The following is a 22,350-nucleotide window of genomic DNA, read 5'->3' on the forward strand; positions in this document are numbered from 1 at the left end:
TATGTTGATGTCAAGAGAGAGGTTATTTTCCTGGCACCACTCCACCAGGTCTCTCACCTCCTCCCTGTAGGATATATCGTCGTTGTTGGCAATCAGGCCTACCACTGTTGTGTTGTCAGCAAACTTGATGATTGAGTTGGAGACTCAGGCAGTCATTGGTGAACAGGGAGTACAGGAGGGGCCTGAGCACTGTCTGATTTGTCAATGGCTGTTGCATTGGAAAAATCTCTCTCTCTCTTACTTGCCTCCCTTACTCACCCTTCCTCCAGCTCGAAGTCTCTCATTTCTTCTGACCTTTCATCTAATCTAGCGTGAAACCTGGTCCAGCAAATACCCGTCCCCTTCCAGTGATTGATAGAGCGTTAATTATGCCCATCACTGTTATGGCAACGTTATTATGATTGGAAATTAAACAGCTTGTCAATCACTGATCATTAAGAGGCACATTAGTGTTGTGAAGGATTCATTTTACACTGGGATGACCACAGCATAACACCCTCTCTGTATATGTGTATCTCTCTCTGCTGTGTTTCTACAGTTCTGAGTCTCTTCCTCTTCCTCTCTGTCTTTACCAAAGATCAGAATCATAGCCCGACACACTCCAAGTATTTCAGAACTCTTACGTAATCGTTCTCTCAGAAACAAATATCCAAAGCAATACACTCCTCTAATGTAGCCTAACTCTCTGTCTCTCTTTCTCCGTCTCTCTCTCCGTCTGTCCGTCTCTCTCCATCTGTCTGTCTGTCTCTCTCTCCGTCTGTCTGTCTCTCTGTCTGACTGTCTCTCTCAGTCGGTCTGTCTGTCTCTCTGACTGTCTCTCTCCGTCTGTCTCTCTCTCTCTCTCTCCATCTCTCTCTCCGTCTGTCTGTCTCTCCGTCTGACTGTCTGTCTCTCTCTGAATGTCTCTCTCCGACTGTCTCCCTCTCTCTCTGTCTGTCTCTCCGTCTGTTTGTCTCTCCATCTGTCTGTCTCTCCGTCTCTCTCTCCGTCTCTCTCTCTGTCTCTCTCTTTGTCTCTCTGCTGACCAAGGTTTTCACAGTGACTTAAATCATCCAGGAGCTCCACGATCCATCGGCCGCTTGAGCAGAAGCGCAGTGGAGCGCAGTGCAGGCTGACATAATGAAGGAAGGAGGAGGAGGAGAGAGGACGAGGAGGAGGAGAGAGGACGAGGAGGAAGAGAGAGAAGAAGAGGAGAGAGAGGAAGTACAGGGATGCGGGTATGAAATGCGATCCACCCAGAAAGGTAGAAAAACTGCTACTAAAAATCCTGAAGATAATGGGTTGTTGTGATAGCAAATCAAATTATTTGTATTGGTCACATACACATATGTAGCAGATTGTTATTGCGGGTGCAGTGAAACGCAATGGTCCCAGCTCTCGTGGCTGGGACCACACCCTTCCTTATCAAAACACCTGCGCTCCGTGTGTGTGTGTGTGCATACGTGTACATGCGTGAGTGTGTGCGCGAGTGTGTATTATGAGGACTGAAACCCTAAGCGATACTGCTGTCTCTTCAAAACCTAATTGTTATTCATGCATCTGTATTTTTCTGCCTGTGCCTGGGTAGTGACAGGAGTATATGTGTGTCTGCATGAATCACCCTGACTGATAACGGCAACATGAAGGAGCAAGTGTACTTGTGTGTATAAAAATAAACTATGGCGACTGGTTGTGTGTGTTGTTTTTTTTTTAAACGAGAAATTACAGTATCTGTTGGTGACAGTGATTGTGTGTTTTTCTTCACCGTGTGTGTGTGCGTATGTGTGTGTGTGTGCGCACCTTGAAGTGTGATGCCCAGACGGATCATGTGACAGATGGTGGAGACAAGCTCTCCCAAGAGACCGTCCTCAACAGCCTCACAAAGAGGTGCCACTGCCAACTCTGTGTGTGTGTGTGTGTGTGTGTGTGTGTGTGTCATCTAAATGAGAGCAGTGCTTCTAATGAGGATGATATAGTCATTAATAGTGACATGACTGTTAGCAGACTATTAGAAACGGATTTATTCTAAGTGAAGCAGAGAGAGAGAGAGAGAGAGAGAGAGAGAGAGAGAAAGGGTGAGAAAGAGAGTGGGAGTGAGATAGATAGAGAGAAAAAGAGTAAGAGAGAGAGAGAGAGGGGGGGCAGGAGAGAGGGAGGGTGAGAAAATGAGGGTGAGAGAGGACAAAAGAAACAGAGGCAGAAAATGAAATGGTCAGAAATTAAACAAAAAAAAGAGGACAGACAGAAGTCAGCTAAGATCGGAAGGAAGGAGGTGGAGGAGAGGAGGAATAAAAGGAAGAGGGGAGGCATTTTTGGATGAGCAGAGAGGAACAACTTGGTCTAGGCTTCCCCTCCTGAGTTGGCTCTCCGCCCCAGGCAGGTTCCAGAGAGTTCTATCCAGCAGACCTACTCACATAACAATACTACCACCACAGATTCTCTGCTTGAGCAGCTGAACGCAGAAACCTCAACTCTCCATCTCTGCATTCAACAAATGAAAATTCTACGCCTCCACCCTCCCCTAGTCTAACCCAACAACGTGTTGTGGTCACAGGATGGACCACCTGCCGTGGAGCTTATTTCCGGAGGAGGGCAGGGCACACCCTTTTCTCTCCTTCTTTCACCCTTCCTCCCCCTCTCTTGCCCTTTCTACCTCTTCTCCCTCATCTGCTGTACTCCGTTTTGCCTCGTCAGGTGCAAGCTGCTGTTGACTCCTGTCCGCCCTCATCAAATCAGGCTTGTGTGTGTGTGCGTGTGTGTGTGTGTGTGTGTGTGTGTGTCCCTGTCATCAAATAGAGCAGTGATGCATAAAGACCTGACCTGCAATAAACCTGCCTCCACCTCTGCAGTACAGCACGGCCCTGTGTATGTAGGTCAGTCTCCCTCTCTAACTCTCTCCTTCCCTCTCTCCTTCCCTCTCTCCTTGTTTCCCCTCGCCATGCCCTCCTCAGACCATTTCTAGCTAACACAACCTCTTCCTCCTTTCTATCCAACGCTTGTTTTTTATTTGACCAGCAGCCACCTCCCTATTTCTCTCTATTCACCTGCGTTGCTTCAACCTCACAGCCCACTCAGGTCCACATCTCCATCTCTCTCTCTCTCCCTCCGTAACGCTCTTCTTACACCCTCTCTCTGCTCTCTTCATCTCTCTGCTCTCTTCATCTCTCTCTCTCTCTCTCTCGACACTCAGTTCAGGGCTATGAATGGTTGCCGTGGAAACTGCATCCTCCAGTGAAGCGGTAGGACTTGGGCGTCACAGCGACAGTGCTGATGGAGAATAATGCTGTGAGCTTTCTTTCTCTCCCTCATTTTCTCTCGCTCTCCAAGTCAACCACTCTCCCCTGGCAACACACTCTCCCCTAGCAACAGCAGCCCTCCATCCCTCTCTCCCTCCCCCTCTCCCCTTTTCACTCTCTGCCTCTGTCTCTTTTTTCCAACTCATTGTCACACTTTCCCCCCTACCTCCCAGTCCCCCCCATCCCTCTCTTCCCTCTCTCCCTCTCTTCCCTCTCACTGCTCTCCATTTCTCCTCTCCTTCCTTTCGCTCTCTGGCTCTGCATTTCTCCCTCTCCTTCTCTTTTCTTCCCTCTACCAATTTCTCCCCAGGGGATTGTTCAGATCCAGCACAGCCCTCTGTGAATCCCTGTGCGTGCCCCTGCTTTAGAAACATAGCCGTGAAATGGCGGGGTGGATGGAAGCAGAGAGGAGAGGAGAGAGTGATAGAGTTAGGCAGCATGCAGAATCCTGATTTCATTAATGTGAGTCTGTTAATCTGGGCGTAGGCTGGACTCCATCTGTCATGCCAGGAGCTGCACACAAAGCAGGGAGCGAACACACACACACACACACACACACACACACACACACACACACATACACACATACACACACACACACACACACACACTCTCTCTTTCTCATACATAAAAATACATACACAAACTCCTAAACAGACACACATATCCGCAGCAAACTACCCTGATGGAAACACTGGGGAAGGAACAGGGGCGTAGTCTCCAGCTGTGGCTCTTTGTCTCACAACGAGCAGAAAGCAAATAGACTCTGTCAGACGACACACACAAACCCACCCTGCAGTTGTAACAATCGACACAACACCTCTCCTCTCTCACGCTGCAGCAATGCATTAAAGTGACTTCAGGTCCTACACCTGCAGAAAGCCGACAGGCAACGACTGACGCGCTGATCATTAGACCAGGAGATGACTCATTCAATGAGTGCCATCATACCGGCTGACTGGACAGATCCAGCTGTGTCCCTGTCTACATCTTCACCGTTACAACCTCCTGACATTTTTTCAAATCTGCTCAATTGAATCATTCTACATCCTAAAATTTGCCATTAGACTTTTTTGGACTCCACCCCCATTATTCCAAACCCCCAACGTTCCTGCCCAGACAGCACTGCTTCATTTAGCATCCAACTCCCCCCCATTAAAAATCCATCCAACCCCTTACTCTGTCGATCCCAGTATACACCCTCCCCATCCTGTCACCCCTTTCCACAACCCCTTAGCCAACTCCAGCCAACCCGACCCATGAAGACTAGCATCTCCACCCATTCGGTTTCCCTCCACTCACCACCTCCCTGCTCAAGGCTGCAACTCCTCAGTCTGGGCAAGAAATCGATTGCTAAGCGGGGAAGGCAGAGTGTGTGTGTGAGAGAGAGCGAGAGAGAGAGAGAGAGAGAGACAGAGAGAGAGACAGAGAGAGAGAGAGAGACAGAGAGAGAGACAGAGAGAGAGAGAGAAGACTGTGTGTGTGGGCAGTTAGTCAGGCTGTCTATAATGGACAGAGAGCCGGGTCATTTTCTGCATACCTTAATTACAACAAATCACCTTTCTATCTACTCAGTAAATTGCACTGTCATCCTTCTCTTCCTGTGTCCATCCATCTCTCTCCCACTCCTTTCTATCTCTCTGTATCCTCCACAATGTCTTCACGTTCCACTCCTCTCTCGTTACTCGCCCCTCATTCAATCTCTACTTCCCCCTCACTCCCTCCCTCCCTCCCTCCCCCCTCCCTGGACCCTGCTACATAACACATTCCAGCTGAGTTCCTCTCCACCCAAACACGTCTGTTCCGGAAGGTACTGACCTTGAGTCAGATGTTAATGCTTCTTGTGCGGTTATAATGAGTATGCTAATGAGGTAGAGAGCATCCGAGAGCAGCCAAGAGCAGGAAGCTACGGACCGTTTCATCATCCGAGAAGTACAGAAGTGACAAGAACAGTCACCAGGGTTACGAGACGTGGGGGACGAATGTGATTTTTGTAAAAAAAAAAAGAAGACAAGTTTACATTGCATCACATTGGGGTGTGTATGGGAGAGCGAAAGAGCGAGATAGAGAGGAAGAATGTAATCAGAGTAGTATTCATGGTTAATATGGGTCTGTGTTGATGTCTCTGAGTCTCAGCTCTCTAAGCCTCTGTAGACAACCTCTCTCTCTCTCTCTCTCTCTCTCTCTCTCACACAGATACCAATCTCCACCCACAGAACAGTGTCATTTCATGTCTGAGTGGATAAGGGCAGTGAGCAGGAGTCAGGGCGATGGAGAACCTGGTCTCTCCCTTTGGTTATGTCGTAGTTGGTCTGGATAACACTGTGCCAGTCAAAGTCGGAGGTAGTCTGAGTTAGTCTGCGTTGGCCTAAACTGGTCTGGATTGTCCTTGGGTGGGTCTGGCTTAGCTAGTCTGGGTTGGTTTTTGATAGTCTTGAGTTGTTCTGCATTGGCCTGGGTTTCTCGGGGTCTTAGTCTGATTGTATTCTGCTTTGGTCTGGTCAGGGTCAGAGCGGTTCAGTGTGTGGTGTAGTGGCCTGGCTCTTACCTCCGGCGGCGCTAGACACGGTCGGCCAGTTCTGGACCAGAACCCCCTGCGCTCCCTGCATCACCGACGACTCCTCCATGTGCACTGAGCTGGAACACAACACACACACTCTGAGGTTACACACTGGAGAAACATCCCAACGCACACATTTTCAGAGGTTACAGAGTCTAGAGAAATATAACACACACACACACACACACACACACACACACACACACACACACACACACACAGTCTGATGGTACAGTATATATTGAGAGAGTTTTCTCTCATAAATACACACACAAACACACCCTTTCACTCTCAAACACATCACACACACATTGTTTTCTGGGTGAACTCCATTATATCCTCTATCACAGGGCCATAGGCAGCAGCAGCTATAAGCTTCTGTGGACCCAGTCGTCTCTCGCTCCACAAGTTTCCTATAATACAGAGCGTTACTAAATTAAGCCATGGTAGGAAACCACAGTGTGTGTGTGTGTGTGTGTGTGTGTGTGTGTGTGTGTGTGTGTGTGTGTGTGTGTGTGTGTGTGTGTGTGTGTGTGTGTGTGTGTACACAGTCAGTAGCAGGGGTCTCAGGAGGGGGGTCAGACCAATTCCATCTCAGGAACTCAAATGGGCCCTTGGATTAGGATTAAACAGTAGTCACCCTGCATATTCACACCGCTCCTTGGATTAGGGATTACAGATGGGTGCTCTAACATTTTCCCAACCACCCCAGGGATTTCAGCAACCCTCCTAACTAAAACGTATTGAGCTCTGGGGTGTTAAATCAGCGACAGGCTGCTGCCAAAATACAGCAAATAAACAGAACCTTAAACGCATGCACACACACACACACACACACACACACACACACACACACACACACACACACACGCCATAAATGTAAGGTATGAGATTCCACTAAATCTTAATGTCCTCTATTCAAACTATGGTTAAATGTTTTAATCATGAAAAGGGTTCAGGTCCGTTTCATGTCGCTTTTGAAATAATCTGCATGTTCCACTATCATTTATCCAATAAGGGCAGCACCTTTTACCATAGTGAGATGCAGAGCAGGGTTTTAATTGAGGATTAGAAAAACACTCTCTATCTAGACTTTCTCTTTATTGTGTTAGCAGATATTACATCAAATCAAATGTATTCTTAATGTCCTTTTTTACACCGGCAGAAACCCAGCCTAAAACCCAGGAAAGCGAGCAATGCAGATGTAGAAGCACAGTGGCTTGGGAAAACTGCCTAGAAAGGCAGAAACCTAGGAAGAAACCTTAAGAGGAACCAGGGGCGACTGAAACCCGCAGGCAGAGCTAACAATGCGCAGAGCGCTGTGTGTGTGCGCGCGTGTACATGCTAAATGCAAACAGTCTCCCGATATCAACCCGTCAATATGGTTTTAAGGAGGTGCTCTCCCTCTTTCAATCCTCCTGCATTGCTACTATTCCATGTTTAATCCCTCTCTTCTCTCCTTCCCTTTGACTCAGCCTGGAAAACTGGGTCTCGCAAAGTTTAGTCTCACAGAGGTCAGATGAGAAGAGAACCATTCCCCCACTTCAGCTGGAGTCCCTTTGTCTGTATCTCTCTCCTCGCTGTATTTCTCTCTCTGGCCCACACACACATACTTGAAAGTGCCCAATATGCGATTGAATACTCGATCCTATACCACAATATACTGCAAAATGTCAAAGGTGGAACACAAGGACATTTTCTCCATAGGGTAAAAGTGAAGCTCTTGAAATAAATAATAGTTGAACATTTAAGAGAGACAGGAGGAAGGGAAAGCGTGTGGGAGGAGGCAGCAGTATTGCCACCATTTTAGTTGCACTTCTTCTCCAGGCTCTTCACACACTGTCTGGCCGTCCGCGTGCACACGTGTGCATGTGCATGTATGTGTGCGGGTGTATGTGTGAGCGTGTTCACCCCCAAGGTCAGGCAATCACAGCTCAGCCCCTACCCTCTCCTCGCTCTTCTGCCATCTGATTCACCCTCTGTCCCCCTCACCCATTCTCTCTTTATTAATTTCTCCCTTCCCCCTCTCCCTCCCTTTCTTTCTTTGCAATTTTTCACGCCTCCGTCATCTCTATTCCATCAGCTGTATTGAAATGTGTGTGTGTTGTGTGTGTGTAAAGGTCCTCCTGTCTTTTTGTAGTGGTATAAGGAGATGAATAGAGATTTGGCAGGGTGGCCATTTTAAGTGCTGTGTAGAGCTGGTCATCCAGATTCACTGATCAATTATTAATGGGGAACACTGGATCGAAAGCATGTTCCTACAGCTAATGCCTGTATCTGTTTCTCTCTCGTTGTCAGTGACGTGTAGTCATGGATGCCAAGGGAAGCCAGGCTTCCCCCCAAAAATGACCAAGAAAAAAAAGAAACAAAATAATGTATCTTTCTTCTCTTTGTGTTTCATAATTTTCCTTCAGTTCACAAGAGGTTGAGTGTATCTCACCGGAGAAAGCGAAACAGCGCCACTCTGTCTCTGTATGTGTAGGCCATCTCTGTGATGCTGTCTGTTCACAAAGAGTACGACATTGTTGCCGCCTGTAGCACTGAATGCAGGGAAGCCAGCGAGCATTTGGCCTCCCTTGATTTTATTTAATTTTTTAATAATAGCCAATCATCGCTGAGCTAAACTGAGCTAGTGTCAAGGGAAGACCGTTTTGATTTGGCTTCTTTCTCATCACATCACATCAAGAGAAATCCGTAATTGACAGAAACAACTTGAATTGTTACGTCTTGTTGTGTTGCTGTCCTCCGGTGGCGAGCTAGCTAGCTAAAATGGTCCTTTTCTGAATTTAGCAATGGATGGATAGGGATTTGGACATGTGGTTTTCCTCTTACTTCTACCCCCTCCTTTTTCGAAAATTCTGTTAAAAATCGCGCAACAAATCCATCTATCTGGCATCCATTTTCCCAGTCTTGACCCGGATGTAGTTGATGAAGACATTATCAGCCATTGTTTTGCAAGTGAAGACCTATTGAAAATACATCGCCCTGTAATCATTTTGATAGATTATAAACGTTTACTAATACCTAAAGTTGGATTACAAAAGGATTTCGAAGTGTTTTGTGAAAGTTTATCGTCGACTTTTTTCATTTTAAAAAATTACGCAGCGTTTAAAAACGATGTTTTTTTCTGAATGACACAGCTTCCATACAAAGCTATTTTGGGTATATATGGACCGATTTAAACGAAAAAAAGACCCAATAGTGATGTTTATGGGGCATATAGGAGTGCCAAGAAAGAAGCTCGTCAAAGGTAATGAATGTTTTATATTTTATTTCTGCGTTTTGGGTAGCGCCGGCTACCGCAAAATCTGTTGTTTACGTGTCGTGCTGGCATTTTGGGGGGTGCATGCTATCAGATAATAGCTTCTCATGCTTTCGCCGAAAAGCATTTTAAAAATCTGACTTGCTGGCTAGGTTCACAACGAGTGTAGCTTTAATTCAATACCCTGCTTGTGAATTTTGATCAAAGATTGAGTTGTAACGAGTACATTTAGCATTTAGCGTAGCGCATTTGCATTTCCAGGGGCATACTTGAGACGTCTGCGTCTCAAGTATGGTCAAGAAGTTAATTTCCCCTGCTAGCCAATGATTATAACGGTGATTTTGATCCAACCATATATTCATATTGTGCCCCTGGACTGAGAGGATGGAAGTTCAATATGTAGCTAGATGTAGAAGGCTAATGTTAACTAGCTAACGTTGCCCATGAAAGGAAGTTAGGCTAGCGAGCAAGCATTTTAGCCAGGTAGCCTAGGACAAACAAAAAAAAAGCTTGTACTGTATGATAAAGTGATAGACCGTTTAGTCAACATGAAAGAGGAGGGTGTAGGGTGAGCCAACATGTTTTTTCTACTTGCACACACACACGCACACACACACACACACAAATCAGATCCAAGGACAGCCACATCATATTTATCTTATGTTGATTGGACTACATTGGTTTCTTTATTTGTCACTGTATTAGACCAAGCATAGGTGATTTGATGATGAAATGTTGAAGTTGAAATGGTGCTGGAATAGTGGAGGCATCTCCTGTTTTCTTTGTGACTTGCGGTAACTCTCTGTGGTTTTAAAATCAATAGTTGTTTAGTGGTCTGAAAATGTCAGAAACATTACCTTGCTTGACCATGATGTAGGTCATGTAACTGATAGTTACATGCAATATGTTTTCTGGACTTCACAGGACAGAGGTTGTACTCTGGCTTTGTAACGAAATAAAGGTGTGGTTAAATTGATTCTGCCAATGGGGCTTCTTATTGTCTCAGCCTTTAGGCCTATATACATCATGATGTCAAGGCTTATGAACTAACAGGTTATACAGGAAACAATGCAATTATCACAACACATAGGTTGTAATATGGCTTTTTCCCCCTGGTTTGGCTTCCCCGGTGATTTTACACACGCACCGCTTTTGCTCATTGTCCCACTTTCTCCTTGTGTCCATGTAAATGTCTCTTTGTCTTTCTGAAAGACAATCAGCCTGCTTGTCTGTCTGTCTGGTTGATGGTTAGTTCACCCCATCACTTCTCAGTCCCCCCCTGCTGCTCCCCCATGGACTTTCCCAAACGGACTCTTACCCTGTCCCCACAGTTGTAAATGTGCATAGAATTATTATCTTTATTATGTCTCGTTCACTTAAAAAAATGTATCTTCATTTTTTATTTAACCTGCTCTGTTGGAGCCGAGAGCATAAGATTATCACTGTACCTTGCAAATACCATGTAATTATCTATCTATCTATAGTTTCTCCCATTCTTCTCTGCAGATCCTCTCAAACTCTGTCAGGTTGGATGGGGAGCGTCGCTGCACAGCTATTTTACGCTCTCCAGAGATGTTCGATCGGGTTCAAGTCCGGGCTCTGGCTGGGCCACTCAAGGACATTCTGAGACTTGTCCTGAAGCCACTCCTGCGTTGGCTTGGCTATGTGCTTAGGGGCATTGTCCTGTTGTAAGGTGAACCTTCACCCCAGTCTGAAGTGCTGAGCGCTCTGGAGCAGGTTTTCATCAATAATCTCTCTGTACTTTGCTCTGTTCATCTTTCTCTCGATCCTGAATAGTCTCCCAGTCCATGACACTGAAAAACATCCCACAGCATGATGCTGCCACCACCATGCTTCACTGTAGGGATGGTGTCAGGTTTCCTCCAGACACTTGGCATTCTGGCCAAAGATTTTCAATCTTGGTTTCATCAGACAAGAGAATCTTGTTTCTCATGGTCTGAGAGTCCTTTAGGTGCCTTTTGGAAAACTCCAAGCAGGTTTCTCATGTGCCTTTTACTGAGGAGTGGCTTCTATCTGGCCACACTACCACAAAGGCCTGATTGGTGGAGTGCTGTAGAGATGGTTATCCTTCTGGAAGGTTCTCCAATCTCCACAGAGGAAGCTCTGGAGCTCTGTCAGAAATGTTTTGGTACCCTTTCCCAAATCCCAAATCTGTGCCTCGACATAATCCTGTCTCAGAGCTCTGCAGACAATTCCTTCGACCTCATGGCTTGGTTTTAGCTCTGAAATGCACTGTCAACTGTGGGACCATATACAGACAGCCGCCCCTCACAAACACTCACTTTCCAAATCATGTCCAATCAACTGAATTTACCACTGGTTCTCCAAGTTGTAGAAAGATCTCAAGGATGATCAATGGAAACAGGATGCACCTGACCTCAATTTCAAGTCTCATAGCAAAGTGTCTGAATACTTATGTAAATAAGGTATTTCTATTTTTTTATTTACATTTTTAAAATTTTAAAGTTGGATACCCTTTTCGTGGTATCCAATTGTTAGTAGTTACTATCTTGTCTCACCGCTACAACTCCCGTACGGGCTCGGGAGAGACGAAGGTCGAAAGCCATGCGTACTCCGAAACACAACCCAACCAAGCCGCACTGCTTCTTAACACAGTGCGCATCCAACCCGGAAGCCAGCCGCACCAATGTGTCGGAGGAAACACCGTGCGACCTGGTTAGCGCGCACTGCGCCCGGCCCTCCACAGGAGTCGCCAGTGCGCGACGAGACAAGGATATCCCTACTGGCCAAACCCTCCCTAACCCAGACGACGCTGGGCCAATTGTGCGTTGCCCCACGGACCTCCTGGTCGCGGCCGGCTGCGACAGAGCCTGGGCTCGAACCCAGAGTCTCTGGTAGCACAGCTAGCACTGCAATGCAGTGCCCTAGACCATTGCGCCACCCGGGAGGCCCATGTTTTTTTTTATTTTTAATAAAATTGGCAAACATTTCTCTCTCTCTCTTTGCCTGTCATTATTACAACCAGTGCAGTAAAACTGAACCCATAGACACGCTAGCCTCTAGCTTAGCGGGGTTCATAATTACAGAGAGATATATTTAGGGCTGTAAAACTAACTAGGTCAAAATCATTACTCAAGTGCATTGCTGTTTGGGGTATACACTCAAAATGTCTCAAAATGTTTCAAACAAACTGTAATCTCAGTAGAGTATAAATAGATCAGTCAACAGCTCAGATTTAGGGAGGGAGGGGAAGAGAGAGGAGGAGGGATGGATAAAGGGCTCCATGCTAAAGTGACAAGAGCGATTTAATGTATTAGAATGATTTGCTCAAGCACATTAACTCTCATTAAACCCTGCTGTAATTATGAGGGAATCTTTGTAACACCAATGACACTCAGATGTTAAACTTGTATTAAACTTGTATTAATCTGACACACACACACACACACACACACACACGAGACAGACACAATAAACAATAAATGATAAGCCATAAAACAATGACAAATACACACACTGACCCTGATGAACCATGTCTCTAGACAGACAGACAGACAGACGTTGTATACAGGGAGCTGTGAAAGCGTTGTCCATTCTGTCATCTCTCATGTCCCTCATCACTGCCGCAGTGCTGTCTGTCATGGCCGGAGGGATAGACCTCTATGTGTGTGTGTGTGTGTGTGTGTGTGTGTGTGTGTGTGTGTGTGTGTGTGTGTCTGTGTGTGTGTGTGTGTATATATATATATGTGTGAGTGTTTGTGAGGGGCGGTGGCAGATGACCTACTTCTGTTTTTCCCCGATGGAGGGACTGGTCCGCCAGTCATCCTCAGTTCATGAGATCGGAACTGCAGCAGAGCAGTGTGTGTGTGTGTGTGTGTGTGTGTGTGTGTGTGTGTGTACTATGAGATTACCTGGCCGCAGTGTAGTGCATTTGGTGATGTGGTTCGCCTGGCTACCCCTGGCTCATTAAGGCTGGCTCTGCTCGTTAACTTAGCCCCTCCCTCTCATTAGCATGCTACTCGTTTGGGTCAAGCCCAGACAATCCCAGGGCAGCTAGTGGCCCAATGGCTCATGGGTAATGTGATCCCTGTGTTGTGTTGCGCATTCCCAATGCCATATTTCTGCCTAACTGCCCTCCCCTCCATCTCTCTCTCCATCCCCTCTCTGTCCCTCTCTCTCTCCATCCCTCCGTCTGTCCCCTCAGTCTCTCACTGACCCCCTGATTACCCCTCGCTCTCTATCTACTACTGTCTAACAACCAAGCTAATAGAATACTGCAGAACAGATGCTATATAAATAGGATAATATTTGGTTTAATAGTAATGTATTTTGGTATTTTATTAGGATCCCCATTAGCTGTTGCAAAAGCAGCAGCTACTCTTCCTGGGGTCCACACAAAACATGAAATAACATCAAAGACAGAACTACATACATATATATTTTTACAGGCACACGTAGCCTACATATCAATGAATACAAACAAACTATCTGGTCAAATAGGGGAGAGGCTTTGTGCCGCGAGGTGTTGCTTTATCTTAGTTTTGAAACCAGGTTTTCTGTTTATTTGAGCAATACGAGATGGAAGGAAGTTCCATGCAATAAGGGCTCTATATAATACTGTACGTTTTCTTGAATTTGTTCTGGTTTTGGGGACTGTGAAAAGACCCCTGGTGGCATGTCTGGTGGGATAAGTGTGTGTCTGATCTGTGTGCAAATTGACTATACAAACAATTTGGGATTTTCAACACATTATTGTTTCTTATAAAAAGAAGAAGTGACACAGTCAGTCTCTCCTCAACTCCTAGCTATTTATATCAGCCCTCTGATTACAATGAAGAGCCAAACGTGTCGCTCTGTTCTGGGCCGGCTGCAGCTTAACTAGGTCTTTCCTTGCAGCACTGGACCACACGACTGGGACAACAATCAAGATTAGACAAAACTAGAGCCTGCGGAACTTGCTTTTTTTTTGGAGTGTGGCTGACTCCGAAGGAAATTCTTCTGCTATAGGGTTTGGCATCCATTTGAATTAAACAAGCAGCAACGTGAGTAGTACGTATAGTGGAGGGGAATGGGTAAAGTAAACATAGGATTTATGAGGGTTTAAAAGGAATGGAATGCTGGTGAATTATGAATCTTGGAGTAACATTCTAATGGACAGTGGACACCTTTTGAGGTATGGTAAAAGGTGATATGTGCTTACCTCTGCATCCCAGCCCTAAGTGAAGCAGAGTAACGCCAGTCTGAATTGGGCACCTTGGGCTGCAAAAGAGACAGAGAGAGAAATGGATTGGAGTCTTAGGTACTGAAAGAGATCCCACAGGCAAAACCCAATATCTTCTCATGAATAAGTCATGGCGTGAACTAGAAGTACATGCACACACATATATGCACAAACACTCATCATGAAGGCAACAGCTTGCCTCTGCCTGTGGAGAGAAATGAGTGACGAGTTACGCTGGACCTCCCCTGCTCCCCTCCCTCTTCCCCTCTTCCCCTCTTCCCTGTCCTCTGTGAGAGTGACGACTTTGAGAGAGATGCCTGTTCAGTGCCCAGACCAGGCCGGACCCCTGACCCTGCCTCTCTGCCACAGTCCCTCAGGCCACCCCCTTCCTGGGTCAAACAACTCAGCTTCAGGGGATACGCTCCGTAACAATGGCGACCCGACGGAATTCTAACATCACTGTTTTTGTCTAAGGGCTCCATCAGAACTGTCCACCTCTCCACCCTTCCTCTTTCTCCCTCGCTTTCTATCACTCTTCCGCTCAGAATGTCCTTCTTACTATTTTAATATTTGATTTATTTGTATTTTATGTACTAGGAGTGGTTTAAGGATCTGGAAAAAATGCTGGCCCCAATCTACCGCCCTCATTCATCTCAGTGCTCTCCTGTCTCTATATCCTCCATTTTATATCCAGCTGTCGCTCCGTCTCTTTCATTTTATTCTCCTTTCCCCCTCTGATCAAAACCTTGTGTGTCACTGTCACAGTATCAGCCTGAGCTGGTCCGACAGGCCTCACCATGGTAACCACATGGATCCCCCCCACCCCATCTCTCCTCATCTCCTTCTGTTTCAGGTCACAGGTGGAGGAGGAGAGGTGAGGTGAGGGGGAGGCGATATCAGCTTTACCCCCTGAGGCCTGCACCTGGACAGAGAATAAATGTGACATCCCCATCACAACAGAGCCATGAGAGAGGCGTGTGAAACGGCCATAACCTCTGTCTGCAGGCTCTGTCTCTAGTGACATCATCAGGTGAACTCGGAATACCAGCCAACACTTGGGGATGTATCCAAGATGATAACATGCTTTTAAAAAGGTCTTACTGTAAAAAGTGAATGGAAATGTATTTGTGTCACATAGTGAAACCATATGATATGAGACTCATTGTAATGTTCTGAAAAAGAGACGATCACAGTATGGGCCTGGGATCAGATTACCCATTCCTAACCTTAACCATTACGGGGCAACAACACCAAAAAAAACACATCTGATCCTAGATCAGTGGTAGGAGCAAGCTCTACCTTCTTCCCAGTGGTGACCCATTTCCTGTGCTGTCCACAGGACAGATGTTAACTTCCTGGAGATGGGGGAAAAAAAATTGACCGTAGTCTCTCAACGCAGCACATTCATCACCCTGAAATCCAATATGTGGCCCAAATGAGGAAAAACCTGGTGTTCCTCCAGGAGTCAGACATTCCATCACATCAACTACATCCACAGGGAAACAGACGGCTCAACGCGCCACAGCAACACAAGGACACACTCATCAGCACTGCAGCAGGGACACAGTATAAAAATGTGTGTTGAAGTTGCGTCAAATCCATAAAGAAGTACACCTTATGGAGCAGTGACAAACTCTAAAGCTAAAATAGACTTTGTTGGCGTAACCAAGGATGGAATTAGGCTTCACACCTGAACAGCCTACACATTTTAACACTCCAAAGCCTTTAACACTCCACACTCCAACTCTCATAAACAAGAGATACTTAACACTCCACACTCCAACTCTCATAAACAAGAGAGACTTAAACACTCCACACTCCAACTCTCATAAACAAGAGAGACTTAAACACTCCACACTGTAACTCTCATAAACAAGAGAGACTTAACACTCCACACTGTAACTCTCATAAACAAGAGAGACTTAACACTCCACACTGTAACTCTCATAAACAAGAGAGACTTAACACTCCACACTGTAACTCTCATAAACAAGAGAGACAGACTTCATCCCAAAAAATAGGGTAGTTTCCATAGAAATAAAAACGCCATCACTAAGCAGTTGCCCTGGAGTAACTGTTTGGGGGAGTGGTCTGGCCGTCCTTACGGTGTGTGTGTGTGTGTGTGTGTGTGTGTGTGTGTGTACATTAGAACAGACTCCCACTAACACCGTAGGTTAGAGAGGAGCATCTGGACCCTAAAACACGTCTGCAGTCTGATGCAGCCCTACACACAGACAGGCTCTGAGTCCATCAGCAATACATACTGGACGTAGCGCGATGACGGAGAGTTGATATTGTGAATTTGAATTTGGTTTCTGTATCTGAGAGAGAGAGAGAGAGAGAGAGAGAGAGAGAGAGAGAGAGAAATCAAGACAGAATGTTTTTATCCCTATGGGTTTCTTGTGCACTCCCTTCCTCCCTGCCTCGCTGCGTGAACACAAATGAGGGACTTAATAAGGCCCTGGTTTTTTTCTTTCTTTCTCTCTCTGCCTCTGAGTGGACACCCCTCGCATGGATACAGCGCTTGCACCTCCACTATGGAACGCCTTGGTCCAATCACCTTGCTTTCCCCGTCCTCATGGAACCCGATCAATCCCACCGTGGTATCAGGAAACACGTCGCCGACAGTTAATTACCTTAATTATTAGGGAAACCACCAGGGAGAGAGGAGCAATTACCTGAACATTGTTTTATTTCACCCTTTTCATCCTCTTTTACTCCCCAACCTCATTATTTCACCCTTTTTCAACCCCTTTTACTCCCCCTACCTCATTTCTTCTTCATTCATTTTTATTGTGCATAATTTCAGCCAGTCGTTTTGAAAATAGAGCTCATGAGCAAATAAACGATCCCCGAAAATGTTTAGCAATTGTGCAAAACGTATTCCATTTTGTATATGCTACGTCCTGAATTTGTTTCTTGCGAAATAACAATGCTTAAATTCTTGCGATTCGTATGATATGTCACGAATTCCAATTCGTAAATTAAGCTACACATGTGTATTAAAGTGCATAAGATCCCAATCCATCTCTTTGAAGGCTTAAATGTTGTCTTAATTTAAAATGAGCCCTGTCGACAACGTACATATTTCTTTTGTCATAATTGTCCCTTTCTCTACTGTGTTTTTCTACGACAACCATGCAGTCAGAACAGTTTCCTATGGCAACAGTCACCAGATTCCACTATACACGTGGAATGAACCACTCCGTTGATGATGTAAAGCCACCGGACACATAGCTACGAAGAGTTTGATTCTGTTTTTCCCCTGCTTCTCAAACGATGCCAAGTGAATGAGAAAACTCAGTGACCTAAAGATGGGAACATTAATCCAGAGCAGAGTCTGTCTACCTCCCTCAAATTCCATTGCTAACCCACTAAACCAAACTCAGGGTTTGCCCTGAGCGTGACTGACCCGTGGGGATTGTAATGGAGTAAGACCCATGACTATTTACGTTGGAGAGAGCAACACTAATGCCCAGACTATCTCTCTGTTCAGAGAGACCACACCAGACTAGTCTTTGCCCATTGAACCAGAACTAGAGGACCAATCAGATTGGCCTAGTGCGACCTCACCCAGTCAATCACAATAACCCTTTACACACTAAACCTAGCATTCCAATCGAGTTTACAAAAGTCTATTCAACTGTACAGACATGTTCTAGAATAAAGCGATCAAAGCAATCCCACTGTCCGTTTCGAAAACCATCGAACCCATATCATTTCCAAAACAATATCATCGCAAATAACCATGATATGTTGCAGGTGTCTCGAGTGTCGTACTACTGCCACAGGTTGTAGCAGTACGGCACACAACAGAGAGAAGAAGGTGGAGTGAGCTATGGAGAGAGAGATGTTTTCCCTGAATACGAGTATTTCTGTAACAGCTCCCTAAACGACCACGGATGAGCGAGGCGCATAAACATCTGATAGCTGCCGTTTGTTTCTGATGATTCAGGCTCTCTAAAGAGGCTCCGGGCACCACACACACACACACACACACACACACACACAACACAACACACACACACACAACACACACACACAACACGGAGACAAGAGCGTATCCACCCACCAACACAAACATGCACACAAGCACACAGCTCCCACAAAGAAGCTCTGAGCTTGCCTGCACCCCGCACAGGTAAAATCTAAACACATTCACAAAGTGCTCGAGAAATTAGAGAACATATTTTCCGACACTGCATGCATGTACGTAGTGTACAGACAGAGCTCACAACAGAGCATTACACAGCAAAAACACCTTTACTACTGCAACACAATGCAATCAGTTCAGGTAACCCAGGTAACCCAGGTAACCTTTTGACAAAAATAAACAAAGGATAAAAAAAAAGAACTGGGAGGGGCACTGTGATTTTCAGGTGTTCGATTCTCAAGGCCTGTGACACAAGAGCGTATAAATGATTTAGGTGATTTCAAACTTGAAAAAAATATATATTAAAAAAGAGCATATTAAGAGTTTACTATTGCATAAACACAACAAAAAAAAGATGAAAACTCCTCTACACCCCTCCCTGCATGAAAATTGTAAATGCCAAACACTGTTCCACAAAACACTGCCTAGGGGAAACCCAAATAATACATCTCCCCCCAAAAAAACAACGCATGAAGCGGCTTTCCAGTCAGTTGGGATGTGTTGTTGGGATCAGATGACGGGACACACAGAGACACACACACACCTGTATGGCAGTTGCGTCTGGCATGCTGAGCCTGCGCACAAACATCTGGCTCTGTCCACTCTGGCTGGTGACGTATCCCCCGGAGCCCCAGGTGCCGCTGTGTGGCCGGCCTGTGTTATAGAACATAAAGGTGTCGCTCCCCGACGTGGCCGTCATACATGTCTTATAGCAGTACGTTTTGGTCATGGAGCCGTTCCCCCGCACCTCGATGTAGTGAGGCTCCACTTTCAGGTCTCTCCGCAGAGCAACGTTATTGTTGGGTTGTCCCTGACCCCCTCCTCCACCTCCCCCACCACCTCCACCTCGACCCAATGACCCTCCACCCCCGCCGGCCGAGGTGCCCCCCTCGGGGACTCTCTTCTGGGACACACAGCATGGGGAGCAGGAACCGGGCTGGGTGCAGTAGGCGTGGCAGCGGACGATGGCCAGCACCACAATGGTGACCAGGAACACAAAGGTGGTGGCGCTCAGGGCCACGATCAGGTAGAGGGTCACGTTGGAGAACAGTAGTGGGCTGTGAGGCCTGATGATACGTTTGGGGTCGGGGGTCAGCTTGGGCGGCAGCTCCATGACGTGCACGTTGATGGTGGCAGTAGAGGAGAGCGGCGGGAGGCCATGGTCGCGGACCAGCACGGTGAGCAGGAAGGAGGTGGAGTTGTCCTCGCTGACGCGCCGCGTGGTGCGGATCTCCCCCGTGTGCTCGTGGACTTTAAACAGGTCCAGCTCGGAGGTGATCTGCTCCAGGGCGTACACCAGCCAGGCGTTCTGACCAGCGTCCCCGTCCCACGCCACCACCTTGGTCACCAGAGCCCCCGCCTCCGCATTCTTCATCAGCGTCTCAGTGGTCCGCGTCCCATTGGCTGGAGGATGGACTATCCTGGGGGAGTGGTCGTTCTGGTCCATGATGTAAACATAGACGGTTGCCACGCGGCTGAGCGGCGGCACGCCACCATCCTGGGCTTTCACCTGGAAGTGGAACTCTCTGAGCTTCTCAAAGTCGAAGGCTCGCAGGGCATAGGCCTCGCCCGTGTCGGGTTTGATGCTGACGTAGCTCGCCACGGGGATGCCGTGGTTGTTGTCATTGAGGACGGTGTAGGTGATGCGAGCGTTCTCCCCGGCGTCAGCGTCCAGAGCCTTCACCACGCACATTGAGGCCCCGGGCGCGTTGTTCTCCGTCATGTACACTGTGTAGGACGTCTGTTCGAAGCGAGGAGGGTTGTCATTGACATCCGCCACGTCAACTTTAATGGTCATGTGTGCGGAGAGGGCCGGGGTCCCTCCGTCAATGGCGGTTACCGTGACATTGTAGGTGGAGATGGCTTCCCGGTCTAGGAAGGCGGAGGTGACCAAGGTGTAGTGGTTCCGAAAGGACTTGATCTTAAAGGGGAGGCCAGGTTGGATCTCCAGGGTCACCTGTTTGTTCTGTGCGGAGTCCCGGTCATTAACGCTGATCAAGGCCACCACCGTGTCTGCCCGAGCGTCCTCACGGACTGGGCTGGACAGAGAGGACAGCACGATCTCTGGGATATTGTCATTCACATCCAAAACCTCTACAACCACTTTACAGTGGACGGCCACTGCAGAAGGGCCCCTGTCCATAGCTTGTATGTACATCTCATAGGAGTTAGTCTCCTCATAGTCTATGTTGTTCTTCACTCGGATCTCTCCTGTATCTGTATCCATGGAGAACATTTGTCTCACCCTCTCTGGGGTGTAACTGCTGAAAGAGTAAAACACCTCCCCGTTTGTGCCTTCATCCGGGTCTGTGGCGTTTAACTTTATCACCAGAGCGCCCTTGGGCGAGTTCTCCAACAGTTTCACTTTGTACACGGAGTTGTCGAACGCGGGCACATTGTCGTTGGAATCTAGGACATGAACGTTGATTTTGGCTGTGCCCGTGCGCGCAGGGGTGCCTCCGTCGACAGCAGTCAGTATGAACTGATGAGACGGTGTATGCTCGCGGTCAAATGGCTTTTTGAGCACGAGCTCGATTTGCTTGCTGTTTGCCACGGGCTTGTTGGAGTCCAGCGCGAGGTGCTCGTTGTTGCTGAGCCGATAGAGCCGAACCGAATTTGAGCCATCGTCTGCATCCTGCGCGCCTTCGATGGGGAACCGGGACCCCGTTATAGCGGACTCCGAGATCTCCAGCTGGTACTCGTCCCGGGGGAACTGTGGCGAGTTGTCATTCGCATCCAGAATCTCCACCTCCACGTTGTGCACCTCGAGCGGGTTCTCAACCACCACCTCTAGGTTGAGGGAACATGTGCCGCTGAATTCACACAGCGTCTCTCGGTCGATGCGGTCACTCACCGAGAGCTTGCCGTTTTTATGATTTATGTTGAAATATCTCCTTGCGCTGTCCGAGGTGATTCGGATGCGTCGGGAAGAGAGCTTTCGCAGGTCCAGACCCAAATCTCGAACAATGTCTCCGACCACAGCCCCATTCTCCAGCTCCTCCGGAATGGTGTATCGTATTTGTGCATTTGTAAGGCCACTGAGTAGAAAAATTACAAAATAAAAAGTAAAAGGCACATTCTGCGTTATGCTGCAACAGCATCGCGCCGCCACAGCCATCGCAAGCAGGCAGGATCCGCAGACGGATTAGAGAAAGCTTTCCGCCTTTTTAGCTTGCCGTGCGTCCCCACCCGCCACATTAAAAACTGGGGAAGAGTCCGTGCGTTACCCCCTACTATGTGCAGGACGACCAAAGCATCCTCTCCTGTACATGTGCTTGCTTAAAAGGACGTTTTTCCGTTACATCCATGTTTTCCTTTGTCTGTTTGGTTACTGCTTTTTTTTCTCTCTTCTCTCTCCTCCGCGCGGCTGACTCTTGTTTCCCTCTCACGGGTGCTGCCTATCGCTTTCTCCCTCTCTCTATCTCTCCTCTCTCTCTCCTTCCCCCTCCCTCTCTCTGTGCGATGGTGTCTGTGGGCAGCGGGGGAGGGGGGAGCCTTGCTCTCAAACGGTGCTGGCTGCATTTCAGCACCTCCGATTGAAAACAGCGTCAAATAAAAAATAAAAATGCCATTCACACCTCGGGAATACGAATACTGATATGTATCATTATTTTCAACAGTCGATCGTTTTTGACATTTCTTAAGAGAATGTATTTGAGCAGACTAGTAGTTTTTTTTTTTATCCGAGGGAGAGCGAGCGAGTGCCACCGCCCTTTTCATTGTGTGCTGGGATACATTGACGATCTGTTTTCTCAGTACGCCCAAGCGATTACTTCTCTCTCTTCATTGATCCAAACGAGCAATTACGCCAAAGCTCGAAGAAAAATCGAAGAAATAGAAATAAAACGAGTAACGGATATTTAATCGAATAAAATAAGCTACGGAAATAAGGTTAAT

The 22,350-nt window shown here is 47.1% G+C and overlaps 1 protein-coding gene across 15 annotated transcripts in view; it reads right to left on the minus strand.

Annotated features, from left to right (window-relative positions):
* Window positions 1-22,350, minus strand: part of LOC139366191 (protocadherin alpha-C2-like) — a 216,337-nt gene that overhangs the window by 14,308 nt on the left and 179,679 nt on the right. For 14 of the 15 annotated variants that reach the window (XM_071103404.1, XM_071103405.1, XM_071103407.1 and 11 more), the window contains 2 exons: window positions 14,280-14,338; window positions 5,824-5,912 (listed from right to left, as the gene is read on the minus strand). In XM_071103404.1, coding sequence (XP_070959505.1) covers window positions 5,824-5,912; window positions 14,280-14,338 — 148 coding nt within the window. Of the gene's footprint in view, window positions 1-5,823; window positions 5,913-14,279; window positions 14,339-18,997; window positions 21,880-22,350 lie in introns of those variants that run through there. The other variant, XM_071103392.1, reaches the window with a different exon arrangement.

Source organism: Oncorhynchus clarkii, chromosome 14, assembly GCF_045791955.1.
Source record: "Oncorhynchus clarkii lewisi isolate Uvic-CL-2024 chromosome 14, UVic_Ocla_1.0, whole genome shotgun sequence".
Lineage (NCBI taxonomy): Eukaryota > Metazoa > Chordata > Actinopteri > Salmoniformes > Salmonidae > Oncorhynchus > Oncorhynchus clarkii.